Source organism: Parasteatoda tepidariorum, chromosome 1, assembly GCF_982258835.1.
Source record: "Parasteatoda tepidariorum strain Cologne lab strain chromosome 1, Ptep-v5.0, whole genome shotgun sequence".
In the NCBI taxonomy this organism is placed as follows: Eukaryota; Metazoa; Arthropoda; class Arachnida; order Araneae; family Theridiidae; genus Parasteatoda; species Parasteatoda tepidariorum.
In genome coordinates this window covers 75,343,687-75,359,810 of record NC_141755.1, presented here as the reverse complement: position 1 = coordinate 75,359,810, position 16,124 = coordinate 75,343,687, and the positions used below count along the sequence as shown (strand labels likewise).

Sequence of the window (16,124 nt, the reverse complement as noted above, 5' to 3'; positions counted from 1 at the left end):
TTTTTTCTTCCAAATTTTAAAATGCTACTTTCATTATTAATTTAAATTACTCAAAAATTTTGTTTAATTTTATTGAATACTTCAGCTGTTATAAGTAAAAAAAAAAATTATAAAAAATTTCCACATCTTCATGAATATTTAAGCTAGGTTAACTATATTTGGCAGTTATTTAACGTAATAGACAATATAATTGACATAAATTACAAGCCTACCGCTATATTGTTTGGCATAGGATGTTCAAAAACATTATTTTACGTTCGTAATTTATTGGCGGTCCCTCAAACCTCTAAAAGATTTAAATTTTATTGAAATGTACAAAAAATTGAATGGCCTACACTTCTAAAGTATTTCTTGAGAAATGTGGAAGAAATGAGTTTGTATATAAGTGTTTTCATTATTTTGTCCAAATCTTGCCGGAGCAATATAAAATAAATCGAATTCTCAATATGCAACTCGCAAATTATTTCTCATTTTGTAACATAGAAAATTTGACTAGTAAATGAATTTATAATTAAAACTTGAATATTTGCTTCAATCTCTTAAATATTGGACCACAATGGTGCCGAAGTATCAATGGGAAAAACTGGGATTTTATTTTTGTCGGTATCTTGAAGCTCACTCAGGTCAACTCCTCTAAAAATCTCTGCAATTATATCAACGCTAAATTATATAGTTCCTAAACTTATCCAGCGTCTATTACACTGAAGAGCCAAAAAAACTGGTACAGGCATGAGTATGCAAATAAAGGGATATAGAGCCAATCAAAGTACAGCGCTGCGATCGGCAACGCGTATATAAGACAAAGAGTGTCTAGCACAGTTCTTAGATCGGTTACTGCTGCTACAATGTCAGGTTATACAGATTTAAGTGAGTTTGAGCGTGGTGTTATAGTCGGCGCACGGGAGATGGGACATAGCATCTCCGAGATAGCAATGAAATTTGGATTTTCACTTACGACCATTTCACGAGTGTACCGTGAGTATCAGAAATCCACCAAAATCCCCAGACATGAACATTATTGAACATGTTTGGGATGCCTTGCAATGTGATGTTCAGAAGATATCCCCACCCCCTCTTACTCCCACTGGTTTATGGACAGCCCTACAGGATTCATGGTGTCAATTATCTCCAGCACTACTTCACACATTGATCGAATCCATGCCACGTCGTGTTGCGGCACTTCTGCGTGCTCGCGGGGGCCCTACACGATATTAGGCAGGTATACCAGTTTTTTTGGCTCTTCAGTGTATTTGAAACTATTAACAGTATTATCAAAAAAAACTAACAGCAGTTGAATATAATTTTTGACTGCAACACACTTTGGAAAAGTCAAAGGATCTCAGCTTTATTCAAAATTTAGAATTAATTTTAAAACCACTAATCTTTAAAGTTTACATTAAAAATTTTTTTTCAATAGAACTTCGTAAACTGACGAGTGTCATAAAGCATGGGACGAAGATCCTTAGTTAGTTAGTTTAAAAAAATTCCCTTCTGCAGAGGATCAAAATTGTGATGGCTTGTCTTCGGATCATCCTCAGGGATGTTTCCCAGACCGTCGCCAATAGCCTATAGTGCAGCTCTAGTGCAACGTTAATGAACTACAACAACAACTAGTCAGAAAAATAAATAAATATAAATACCATGTCGATCTTGTCCGAGAATAATATTTAACTATTTTTTATAGAAATAACAACATAACACACACTTAAATTTATTCACCAACATTGAAATTTATTTGCGGAACACCAAACACCAATACACACAGCTGCTATACAATGACTACATCCATTCAATAATTGATTTACAACTTTAAAACATAATGCTATTTCAAAGTTATAAAATATAATGCATCGATGTTTGTCACTGAGTTATGGCCGCATACGGAGTGCACCGTCGATACGAATAGTGCAACCATTCAGCATTGGATTCTCTATAATGCTTTGAACCAAATGTGCATATTCATCAGGATAACCGTATCTTTTGGGAAAAGGAATTTCATTCACTAATTGGGCCTGAACTTTATCTGGCAAACCCATCATTATCGAGGTGGAAAATGGACCTAATAAATAAGAAAACCAACATAAATTTCGGTTAGAAAATGCTCGAGTCCGTCAGCTTAAACTGTGTTATAATATATGTTTAAAGAACATAACCCTTTTCAAATTCCCCATCCTGTTTTCGAGCATGACTACCACAACCTCTATATAATATCCAAAGTTTTGGAATCTCGGTTTTGTTTGCAATAGCAACCCAAGTAGCACAGGGATATTGTAACAGCTTTAGTCTACATCGACCGACATCGTCAATATTGGCGAAAATCGACATTGTGTGTACGATATTGTACGATTCCCGTCTATTTCACATTAAAAATATGTTTGTAAAACTTTTCATTTTAAACTTTATTGTGTTTTTAAATCAAAATTAATCATTTAAAAGACGAAAAAATGACGTCAAATTGTTATAATTCCAAAAAATAAATTTTAAATATAAATTTAGAGATATCCGAAATGCTGAGAGATATCGATCGACGTTCCCCAACGTTTCTACAATATCGAATAATATTGTTTCGCGATATTGAATATACGTTAAAAAAGGGGTCCATTTTTATATAGTACAATGTTTCGCTACGATATTGTACAATGTTCAAAGCTAAGTTTTTACGATATCGTTTTTGTGAATTGTGCTACTTGGGAATTAATTTCCATCACCAGAAAGTACGGGCTTAGCATAAATTTTGAATATGTTTTGTTTTCTCATTTTTACTGGGTTAAAGAAACTACTCTGCTTTAATTAAAAGTCTGTGAATATTTGTTTGATAACCAGTAAGAAAATTTAAAATTAAAATTAATTATTATTATTTCCTTTTCTCTTTTTTTTTTTTTTTTTTTTTGAGTCGAAGAATACTCTGATTTTCGTCAATATCACATTAGCAACTGCAACCGTGCATTGTAATTAAAGAAATATACCTTATCTTCTTGTTGCTTAAGGAAAAGTGGTTTAACAAGTATGAAACGAACTTAATTATGTTTATGCTTCATAAATTGCGAAGGTGAGAAAAAAAAACTTAATATGTTTCGAGTGCTCAACATAGGTGCCCATTCTCAAGACTCACCAAACGTGAATGAAGAAAACAAAACAGGTTTGAAAAAGAAGACCCGAAATTGCCAATAAAATATAATTTAATAACGAAACTAGAAAATCCGCTGTTGCTGAAGGGCAAATGTATCAGAAGGCGTTGAATGTGTAGAAAGGAATGTAGTCCGTTAATCCTTTCTCGAAAAAGTTTTGATCAAAGTTTTGGATATCTTAATTTTTTTCTAAAAATAAAGGTGTGCCAAAACTTTGATTCGGGTGATAGTCAACCGTTCTATAATGTATCTCAAAAAATAATATTTGCTAAATTTAACGGGTGTAGGGATTTAACAGATCAAAGTAAAAATGAAACATCTAAATACATTTTTAATGTAACGATCGAATTATCACGCATTAGTATTAATCGTTAGAAGGGTTAATCTTAAATATACCAATTAATTAGTGCGATATTTCAAATTTACGGAATCGGATATAAAAACGTATTTCCTCTGAATATAAATGCTTTATTTCCAATAAAATTGAAATCGTGATTCACGAAATGTGGAGGGTCAATCTGGAAAATATAATTTGGGTAGAACAACCGTCGGAAGCTAGGATCCCTAACACCGTATAAATTTGCGTAATTATCGGCAACAAAAGCCAAAATGTAAAGAGATCAATCAACTAGTTCTCAAAGAATAAAAATTAAAGAATATGAGATGACAAACTGCACAAAAAATGAAATTAACATTTTAATAGATCTTAACTTTTTACCACTCTCCTGATCAAATTGTTTTGTTATAATGTTTTACGGATATCGGCTGCAAGTCCCACTCCTCCCCCATATATTTTAAGGATCAATAATCAAAGTCTGTCTAAACAAAGGTGTACTAAATCGGAGAAAGTACGTTTTGTGTCTGATTTTCTATTTTAAAATATATTTTGCTCAAATGAATTAGTAGTAGTAGTAGTTCATTTACGTCGCCCTAGAGCTGCACAATGGGATATTGGCGACGGCCTGGGAAACAGCCCTGAGAATGATCCGAAGACATGCCATCACAATTTTGATCCTCAGCAGAGGGGATGGCACCCCCGCTTCGGTAGCCCGACGACCTGCACGCGAAGTCGAGCACTTTACGGTAGAGCAGTTTAACGAGGACCCATACCGCATACCCTCGGTCCCTACGTAGACTGATATAAGTGGTCACCCACCCGCACACTGACCGTAGCCAGTGATGCTTGACTTCGGTGATCTGCTGGGAACCGTGTCTTAACGATCAGTCCACTGCGGGACTCAAATGAATTAGCATTAGCATATTTAAGATTAGGCATTTGATCAAAAGTTATTAATGTGTTCCGTTTTTTATTTTGCGTAATGTATAGGATCTCAAAAAAAATAATACTTTTATTTGCTTTTGTAATAACTTAGTCAATCCCTTTTTTTTTTTTTTTGGCGCGTGCACATTATTTTCAAATTTGGGTTCGGTGTCAGTGAGCTTTCATCATTTCAAAAGAGAATTCTTACAAAAAATTATTTGCCCAAATGGCTTATTAAAGCATCTAATCATTATTCTACCATGAACAAAAATAGCTCAGAAATGAATATGAATTGAAGAGAAGATGTAATGAGATTCACCAGGGGCTATAGTACAGCAACGAATACCATCGGATGCTATATCTCTAGCTATAGGTAGAGTCATCCCCACTATTCCACCTTTACTGGCTGAATAAGCTACTTGTCCACACTGACCATCAAATGCAGCAATACTTGCTGTATTGATAATTACACCTTTTTGTCCATCCTCATCAGGCTGATTTTTACCCATAAGACCAGCAGCCAGTCGAATTACATTGAATGTTCCAATTGTGTTTACCTATAAGTACAATATAATACAATCATTATTTGTAAGTTTAAAAAAAATTAAAAATGAGTCTTTGAAATATTATGCAAACGTTTTTTTCTTCTTTAAGAGTTTTTAGAATTGCAACTTTTTTGTACACGGAAAAAACTGCTTACTGCTTAGTCATATGCTGCATTTTTTCGCCTTCAATTAAGAGTTTCATAATGTCGACTTTTTCGTCAACGGAAAAAAACTTTTCTTTTCGACATTTTTAAATAGCTGACTAAAAATCACGCTTCGAGGTTAACAGATGGAAATTGTTGCCACATCAATCACGAGAATGGAGAAATAATTGCATTTACACGGAAGTGTAACTCTGGTTGGTTGCTAGGCAACTGTGGCGTAACTACCACTATAAATATTAAATACGAATTCACTAGTATATAAGACATGTTAATTTGTTTCTATCTTATTACTAATCCAGGAAACCAAACAATTCACTGCTCACTTTTTTAAAATACCTAATTATCTAACTTATCACACCAAGTCCCATCGATGGCATACACAAGCCTGTGGTGGAATTGCCATCCTCATCAAAAGGAATATTAATCATAAACTACCTTATTACCTTAACTTCAGTTATATTGAAGCAACGACCCTTGAGCTATTTTTCTCCCCATCCCAATCTGTTGTCATTTCTAGTGTCTATGCTCCCCCCAACGCCCTGGCTGCCTTTATCAGCGACCTCGAAAATCTAATTTCCTACGGTTTGATTATCTTTTTGGCTGGTGACTTCAACGCTAAACACAGCACATGGAACAACTAAGATAGCAACCGCCTGGGCACCTCTCTATTCAATTTCATCAACTTAGCTAAATGAAATGTACGCTACCCCCCCCCCCCCACCAATACAATACTAGTACCTTAAATGAACTCTGTTCTAAGCATTTACCTGTTAAGTTTAGCATCAATATTAATGTCCCCAATAATCTTAATAATAAAATAAATAAAATCGACTGGAATAAAGTTAATTCCATTTTAGTTTATTCTCCTCTAGTTTGCTCCCCAGTCGACACCCCAACCCAATTAGATCAATTTGTTGATAGCTTCACTAATTCTATTAACGAGGCTAAAGAAGAGGCTTCCTTTTTTTGTGGAGGCAAACAATTACTGCAATGCACCCCCTCATATCAGAAATCTTATCAGAGATAGAAACAATATCAGGACGTTGTGGTGACAGTCCCGTGACCCAAATGACAAAGCTTGAATGAATCAGATCAACGCTGAAATTAGGAGAGATTTTCCAGCACACAAGCAATCATCCTACCTACACCAAGCATATCAAAGATAACTCAATTTGGAAAGCGGTCAACAAATTTAAGGCTAAATCTTCAATTATCTCACCCCTAAAACATAATAATTCTGTCATCTTCGATGACAATATGAAAGCCAACATCATTGCTGACAGTCTTGAATTGCAGTTTACCAACGACCTTGCCGGAAATGATACTACTAACCTAGAGGTTGGAGGAGGTATTAATAATTTTCTTTCCTGCAGTTCTGACCCTGACACCCACACCCCGGTCCCTCTTAGTGATGTAATTAACTCCATTAAGAAACTTAAGAATAATAAGAGACCCGGTAAAGATAATATTCATAATAGACTTATCAAAGCACTCCCCCTTAACTACATGCACTATTTAACATGCATTATTGACTCAGCGATACGCTTATCATACTTCTCCACTGATTGGAAGATGGCAGTCATTAAACCTGTCCTAAAGCCAGGTAAAGACCCCATAAAACCAGACAGCTACCGACCAATCAGTTTACTCTCCTCATTGAGCAAAATTGCTGAGGACATCATCTTGTGCAGAATGAGAGACTTCTGCGATGATAACCACATTATTATCGATGAGCAATTTGGCTTACGCCCTAAACATTCCACACAACACCAACTCATCAGGCTCATTGAATACATACACGAAGTATGGCTACACAACAAACATACAGGTGCCGTCTTTCTCGATTTGGCTAAGGCCTTCGACAAGGTATGGATCGATGCACTTATCTATAAATTAATTAAATATAATTTCCCTAGACCACTTATTCTAATTATACGATCCTACCTAACACACAGAAAGTTCATGGTCAACTGCAACACCTTTTTCTCCACCTTAAGATCCATTAATAGCGGTGTTCCCCAGGGGAGCAAACTGGGACCCCTCCTTTTTTTAATTTTTATTAATGATAACCCTAGAGATCCTGGTATTCTGACTGCTCTGTACGCTGACGATACAGCCATTGCCACTCAAAGCAAGTATATCAGCGATATCAACAGGAATATTATTTACCATCTCTTCACCATAATTGACTACTTCCAAAAGTGGAAATTTACCCTCAATATCGACAAAACTCAAGTGGTGCTATTCACCAGAAAAAGGAACTACAAGAAGGATGCTATCATGAATAACAACTTTTCTCTTTCAAATGGGAAATGAAGGCCACTTACTTAAGTGTCATTATGGATAAAACTCTGACATTCAAATATCATTTTAAAAACATTAAAAGTAAATTCATAGCAGAAAATGTGCACTTTATCCTATTCTAAAAAAGAACTCCCCCCTCAGCACTAATAACAGGATTCTAATTTTTAAATTGCTTCTCACCCCCCTATTAACATATGCAGCAGGCAGCACCCGCCTTCGGAGGAGGCTGCATAGACAAATCTTAAACTCTTACAGAGTGCTTATAACAAAACCCTCCGCAATATCACAAATTCACCTTGGTATTTCAGGAACAAAAATATCCGTAATGACGTCTGTACTCCTAGCCTTCTTGACTTATACAAAAATAGATCTCTTAATTATTTCCTTAAGAGCACTGGACACTTCAACCCCCTTATATGGTTTTACAAACTACGACCCAGATGACCCTAAGTGCAGGAGACGGCCCAAGGCCATTCTTCATTACTATTTTTTCGTTCCCTCTGACTGGCTCCTCATCTCCTCTATCATCATTTTTATCATTACCCTTTTCCATATGCTTGGGTTGGCCCCATTCTCAGTGGAATAACAGCGGCTTATTCTGATTCAATTTACTAATACAACTACTTACAATGCTAATCACTAACTGCTTATTTGTCAATAATTATAAATAAAAAATAAATAATTATAAATAATTTAAAAGAACATTTTTTCTAATGATTAATGACTTCATTTGTTTGTTTATGTTTTTACCTGTGTTATCCCTGTTTTGTGCTGTCCTTTCTATCTTCTTTTTCCTCATTATTATTTAACTAACTAAGATTAAGTTTACTAACCCAAATAATTTTAACATCAATGGCCTTTGATTCAGTTTGTAATCATATAATTTACGGAGCCATATTTTGTATAATCATATAATTTCTGGCCTTTTTGGCCAGGTACTCCGGTGCACCTATTACTAGTTTCCGCAGTTTTCCGCTTGATTCTATCTTGAGGTACCTTTTGATAGATGAAGGTTGACATAGTCGAAAATAATTAATTCCCTTTATTGGTGACCCGGACGTGATAAGAACTTGCCAATATTGATGGATGATCCACATTAAACAGCGGATTTGCCTAAAAATATACAGCTCAAAGAAAAAAGTAAATAAAAAAAATTTTAAAAAATCCGGTGAAGTAACTAAAGTCTCCCGGTCAATAATTAATAATGAAGAAAAAAAATAAAGAGCGAAATGCTACAAATAAAATGAGGAAAAAATATAATGAGCAAAATGAAAAAAATAAAAAGAAGAAGAAAATAAACAGCATGAATCAACTAGTGGTATCTGTTCATCGAATTCCATCACAGATAAAATTCTGGAAGGGGAGTAATATGGCGTAACTACCACTGTAAATATTAAATACGAATTCACTAGTATATAAGACATGTTAACTTGATTCTCTTGAGGTACGTTTTTGACAGATGAAGGTTGACATAGTCGATAATAATTAATTCCCCTTAGCAACCAAACGACTCTTTCTATTTTTCTTGTTATTAATGTTTTTTATATCACCTGTGTATGTCAGTGAAAATAAAAGAAAATGGTTTTCATACGATTGCTATAAAGCTAACAGAAATAAGCTTTTCTTACCTGAGATAATTATTCAAATACTTATCTGAAAGAATTCAAATCCCTTCAAAAAAGTTTCTTTTATTCCGTAAATGAGAGAGTATTCTGACTTTTTTTTGGGGGGGGGGGGTATCCAGAATGGCTGGTATTCCATCATCTGTTGCTGATAACTTTGAATGATAACTCAATTATTCCATGTGGCACCGAAACATATTTTACAGTTATTGTGCAAGAAAATACCTTCAATAGTTTTAAGCAAATGATAGTGTACTATATGCTTCCTGATGATGTTTCTAAAATTATTTCCTAGTTAAGTCCGATAAAATTTCCCATTAAAAGAGTACAATCTAATACAATTATAACATTCGTATCAAGCAAAACATGCCATTTCGCTAGTTAAATCAAGAATTTCGTTAAATGTGGTTTCGTACATGCCGACTGCAACAAAATTTGTCAAAAATTAATAAAAAAAAGAACAAAGCTTGTACTTTTTGTCTCAATTTTCGAGGAATTCTAGGCTCGTTAATCCTTTCTGTAACAGAATTTCGATTGAAAATGTAAGCCATGCAGCGCATTAGCAAGTGTGACTGACCTAGATTCTGAACTTAACTGAGTAAAATATTTAGACAATCTACCCTTCCATGTAGTGGTGGGAAATGCAAATGGAGTAAGAGGGGTATTCTTGATGAACGTTAAATTATGACTATGTAGTTATATGCAATGTGGTGCTATAGAAAGAATGTCCATTATAAGTGAAAATGCATACTCGTTGTTATTTAAAGAATAGCTTGTTATTATTTAAAGAATATTGGTTTCTAAAAATCCTTGAATTCAGTTTTATATCTTTAGTAGTTTGTAACATTCACTTACAGTTGCTAGACTGGCTACATTACCCCGGAAAGGGTTAAGAATTCGGCACCACAGACTTTGTGATCAAGGTATTTATATCACCCGGTAACTGTAATATGTTACTGCATAGTTTTAGTTGCCTGATTTTAAATATTATTTCATTATTCTGGCATGCAGCAGCTAATTTTTCAAGGAATCGAATTTTCGTAATTCCGAGTTCTAAGAGTTGTTACACATTCTTCTAAGGAGGCAGCAAACAATTACTCCACTGTTTTCCACGAGAAAAAAAATTGTTCTATGGTTTAAATTTGGAGTTTTAAGAAAATAATTTTATGTAGAAAAATTACAGTTAATAGCATATTCATGCTCATTCTCTCACCACAGTGTTTCAAAATTATAGCCCTCAAAATTCTTGTCAATGATGAAATCAATAATCGCTAATAAAATTTAATGATAGTTAAATCGCTTGTTAAATTAAATGCACTTTAAGGTGCCCAAATTAATATTTAAGAGAATAAGAAACAAAAACAATAGCAAAATCTGCCGAGTCACTATTTAGTTAGGAAGGATTAAAACCATCAAAATATATTTGATTGCCGGTTGAAACTTGACATTTTTTATTAGTTTCATGTTAATTCTTCTCTGTTTGATTGCGCAATCTAAAAGATTTTAATGTTATTGATTCCAATTTCTCGAATAGTGGTTTGGGAGATTTCAATAGTGTTTTTAAAATTTATTTTAGCTTAAATATTACTTTACAACTCCTATAGGAATATCTTTCTTTACCTTAATTTTTTAAAAGAATCTAAAAAAAATATATTTTTAAGATGATGATTACGAAACACTTAGCGTAAAGTGATTTTAAGAAAAATAGAAATTCAAATAAACATACTTACATTGACAACTTTTGAAAATTCTTCGAGAGAATGAGCGAACCCTTTTCGAAAGTTGTACGTTTTGCATCCGATAACGATACCGGCACAATTGACTGCAACATCTAATTTGGAAAAATTAGTTTTTGCCACATCTAAAGCTTTTAGCACGTCTTTTTCTTTCGTCACCTAAAGAAAATGAATAACTCTTAAAAATAAAAATTTGCATTAAAAACTTTTTATTCTTATATCTTACCATATGTTTCAAAATATTGAGGAATTTATTTCAATTAAGCAATGACAAGACACAAAGGGATACCCGAAGTGACGTAGTGTGGGCATCTCGATCCTGATTGGTCGTTGAAACGGGGCATTTGCTTACGGATTATATCAGATGAAGTAGTGAAGTTCTCAAACGCTGGAGTCCCGCAGTGGACTGATCGTTAAAGACACGGTTCCCAGCAGATCAGCGAAGTCAAGCATCACTGGTTGCGGTCAGTGTGCGGGTGGGTGACCGCTCGGATCAGTCTGTGTAGGGACCGAGGGTGTGCGGTATTGGTCCTCGTTAAACTGTTCTACCGTAAAATGCTGGACTTCGCGTGCAGGTCGTTGGGCTACCGAAGTATTGGTGCCATCCCCTTCGCAGAGGATCAAAATTGTGATGGCATGTCTTCGGATCATCCTCAGGGATGTTTCCCAGACCGTCGCCAATAGCCCATTGTGCAGCTCTAGTGCGACGTAAGTGAACTACTACTACTACTAATTCATTTGAGCAAAATATATTTTAAAATAGAAAATCAGACACAAAACGTACTTTCTCCGAATAAGTACACCTTTGTTTCGACAGACTTTGATTATTGATCCTTAAAATATATGGGGGTGGAGTGGGACTTGCAGCCGATATCTGGAAAACATTATAACAAAACAATTCGGTCAGGAGAGTGGTCGAAAGTTACGATCCATTAAAATGTTAATTTCATTTTTTGTGTAGATTTGTAATCTCATATTTTTTAATTTTTATTCCTTGAGAGCTAGTTGATTGATCCCTTTACATTTTGGCTTTTGTTGCCGATAATTACACAAATTTATACGGTGTTAGGGATCCTAGCTTCCGACCGTTCCTCTATCCAAATTATATTTTCCAGATTGACCCACCACATTTCGTGAATCACGATTTTAATTTTATTGAAAATAAAGCATTTATATTCAGAGGAAATACATTTTTATATCCGATTCCGTAAATTTAAAATATCGCACTAATTAATTGATATATTGAAGATTAACCCTTCTAGCAAAATTGTGATGGTTTGTCTTCGGATCATCCTCAGGGATGTTTCCCAGACCGTCGTCAATAGCCCATTGTGCAGCTCTAGTGCGACGTAAATTAACTACAACAACATCAAACCCTGATGGATACCCAGTAACTAGTTTGTATTTGTTTTAAAGCAGTGATAAAGGAATTTTGAAACTTCTTTGCAACAATATTAGCAACAGTGTTTTTTTCATTTTTAGGACCTACTTACGCAGCCTGCAAAGGCCTTTTATCAATTTAAACCAAGTTTTCATTTTAAATAATTACGTTTGAGTTTCTTTCACAAGCATGAAAAAAAAAACATTTCACAATTTAATTGACGATAAATTAAAAATTTAATGTCTTTTTTATTTTTATTTAAAAGAAAACACCTAAATTATACTTACGTCAGCGGCAGCAAAGGCGCATTTTTCTCCGAGTTCTTCAACAAGCTTATGGCCATTTGAAACAGGTAAATCACAAATAACTACCGAAGCTCCTTGTTGAACCAAACGTCTAACAGTAGCTTCACCTAAACCAGATGCTCCACCAGTTACTAGTGCAACTAAACCCTATTTCAACATAGTGAACAAACAAGTAAACAATGTTTCACATAGTTTCAAAACAAGTAAACAATGTGACTACAACCATTTTTTCTCTCTCTCAATATAAAAAAGAAAAAAATTATAATTGCTAGGGATCTTCTTGTACATTGTATATATTTTTTATTGCTGTTTATTTTAATCATGCATTGCCCTTTTTATTATAACTCCAGTGGCATGAGCTTCGGCTATTTAAATATTCCATCACTGGGATGAATGAGTTCGGGCCCCTGACGGGGCCGAAACTTAGAAAACAACCTCACATAGGCATAGGCTAGGGAACTACTTTATGAGGGGATCGTGGGTTCGAACCCTACCGGCCGAAGACTCCCCGCGTAGTTGGTGACTGGTGCACGTTAAAATTCTGTCGAGTCGCAAATTCCACCATGTTCCCATAACAAATCAATACTTCTGGGGCTACTGGATTGGAGATCGATCGTTCTCTGATTCAGGTCAAAATTACGATCTCTAGATGAATGAATGGATGTATGAAGGGGTCCGCCTTATAAACAGGTGTGGCGTATGATGTGGCAGAAGTCGAATTCTTGGCCATAGATGGCGCCACTGAAAAACAAGAATCGCATCTTAAATTTGCTCGGTTTCATCAAGCAGGCTTGCCCGTGTGGCAAATGTCATTAGAAGCAATCAACCAACCATTTTATGAGCAGAAATAAATGTTATTAATATTAATAAGCTGTCGTAGCCAAAAAAAATTTAATTTTCTTTCAAAATAGGGGGTGAAGAAAGGTTCAATTACCAATTTTTTCTATTATTTGATCTGAAAATCATTTCATAAAATTATTGGAGTATTAAGAGTGATAGAGTTCAAGGGTTTTAACTAAAATTACAGCTCCATGCTGAATGATTCAAGTGCTTATTTACCTTTACGAGTGGACTTTATTGCTATTTTATAGCTAAAAAGAATATAACTTCAGTACGATTTCCATACATTTTTCTACTGAAAATAAAATGTTTAAAACTAGGGTTGAGAAGTTCTGTACTGGGTGATAATTCAAGCTACAATTGTTTCGTAACTGCTACAAGAACAATCTATTTCGAACTAAAAGAACCAAAATCTATTTACGGACTAAAAGATTCAATAAATGAATTAACAGAAACAAAATTCCTGATCCTGGAACTGATGCCACATTGAAGCCATTTGTCGCAGAAACAAAGTTTTTTTTTAAAATAAAAAAAAAATGGAAATACGAAAATGAAATAAAAAATTTTGAAAAAATTTGATAGCACAAGGGTTATTAGGATTTTTATTGCAGAAACATGATAGTTCTGTTTATCATAATTATTAATAAAATAAATGCTTCTAATTGGGTCAGAATTCAAAGCACAGATTTTTAAAATAAAAGCTTAAATGTTAGTTAATAGTAAGAAATATATACTTATACTTGGTATAAAATTATGTACTTCTTACTTTTTTAACACGTTGGGCCACTTTTTGCGACCGGTTATAAATGTGTTAAACTTTTGTTTTGTATTTCATAGGTGATCAGGAAAAAATCTATAAGTCGTAGATAAGTTTTTACAACCATAAATATTTTCTTTAAAATGAAAATTTTTATTGGTAGATACGAGTTATTTCAAACATATATAGGGTTAATCTTAATAAGACGTCATAATCAGACGATGTAATCATAATATGAAGATTTGGTAACTAATTGGACAAGCTTGCCAAGTCTTTAAAAATCTAATTCCGAACCGACTTAAATGCTTTTTTTATTAGAAAACAAGAATTCAAACAAAAGACATTAGAAACTTTTTTATTTTATTTCCAATGAGCTGCAGCACCGAGACTCTATTTGGATGCTAAAGTGCACCAGGAATTTAATTTTGCCGGAAATGCCAAGAGGCATTAGAAACAAGAAATTAAGATAATTTAGATTTAAAAAAATTTTACATATTCACAGACACACGAAGAAAAAGTTCATCATGGGGAAGCGCCCCTGGCCACGTATTATGACATTTATTTTGCCATGGCTTCTTCAGAAATTTTCCCTTAAAATTTTGCTGTTTTATTCTGACTCCCGCTGTATATTTTTCTCAATTTTGCTTTTCAAAAAAAAATAATAATTAAATCATAGCAACATTATATTAGTCCCTAAAACCTAAGCACCCCCACTCCTCTTAAACAGGATTTGTATGATCTTTAAAAGAGTTAAAAATCAATCTCAATATTCTAATAGAGAAATTACAATTTTTTTAACTTTCACTTAATTATAATAATTATTGCAAAAAGCGCGATTAAATATATTTATTAAGAAATATTAAGCGTTGACAACGAATTTATCAAAATCTATCTTATTTTCTTAATTTTGCTGCCACTGTTTAAGTATTTTAAGACTATACGAATCCTGTTAAAAATTTAACCACTTAAAACTTTAAGATTGATTAAGAAAAGGTCCGTAAACGGAATCAGGTTCCTAATAAGAAGTAAATAATAGTGTTGGTGGATGATAATTAATTTAAATTATTTTGTTAATCGAAAGAAAAATAAACTTACTTTTATAGCTCGAATTGAATTTGACATCCTTAAAGTTATCCTTAGTTTGATAATCTAAGAGTTTGCTGTTACACTAAATGTTTTATATGATTCAATCTTTATTTAGAGAGTTTACTTTCGAATTTGATTGTAACGCTGAATCAACAAATAATGCATCAAAAACAATGGAAAAAACTGTTTTCTGTATATTTGCTAAGCAAGGTTATTCTCCTAAAATGTTTCTCTATGTTATTCTCTTTCTAATAGTTCATACTATTACATAGCTGTCAATTTTACGCTTATATCGCTAGAAAATACATTTTTACTGCTGAGATAGTAAAATTTGAATTTTTAAATTTATTTTTGATTGAATAAATTTGATTTTAAATTATTTTAACCATTGCGACTCATAAATAATAATAAAGAACTATATAAATGCTCCGAAAATATAACTGTTGAGTAATTATGTGCTGTCAAATTAAAAAAATAAGAAAAACACTTCTACTTGCTTTAATACAAGTCTCCCATGAGCCTTTTGACCTCTTCGTGCCTGATATAAGGCATTGACTTCCTAGTCCTAGTGTTTTTATTTTATTGGGCACCTAGGCCGCGCGCGAAGCGTCCCTTATCCCATTCATCAAGAATTTAGCACTATTTTGGTTGAGCATTGGAGTAAGCAGGCAATGGGGTTGCTTTTATAAATGTTTCAAGCATTTTGCTTGAATAACAAAAGAGGAATCAAAAAATAAAACGAACAGCTTGCTCTAAACTATGTTTGTTTGAAGTTGTACAGTTGAGCATTGAAGTAAGCAGGCAGCGGGGTTGCTTTTATAAATGCTTCAAGCATTTTGCTTGAATAACAATCAAAAAATAAAACGAGTAGCTTGCTCTAAACTATGTTTGTTTTAAGATGTACGGTTGAGCATTGAAGTAAGCAGGCAGTGGGGTTGCTTTTATAAATTCTTCAAGCATTTTGGTTGAATAACAAAAGAGGAATCAAAAAATAA

At 33.8% G+C, this 16,124-nt stretch overlaps 1 protein-coding gene across 1 annotated transcript; it reads right to left on the bottom strand.

The window, feature by feature from the left end:
• Positions 1-1,710: 1,710 nt before the first annotated feature.
• On the bottom strand, positions 1,711-15,292 carry LOC107443400 (3-hydroxyacyl-CoA dehydrogenase type-2). The gene is made up of 5 exons (XM_016057248.4): positions 15,139-15,292; positions 12,429-12,593; positions 10,755-10,919; positions 4,709-4,946; positions 1,711-2,059 (listed from the first exon to the last, which is right to left on the bottom strand). Exons 1-5 carry the CDS (start codon positions 15,163-15,165, stop codon positions 1,869-1,871), a joined length of 786 nt encoding a protein of 261 aa, XP_015912734.3. The 5' UTR covers positions 15,166-15,292; the 3' UTR covers positions 1,711-1,868.
• Between the last annotated feature and the right edge of the window lie 832 nt (positions 15,293-16,124).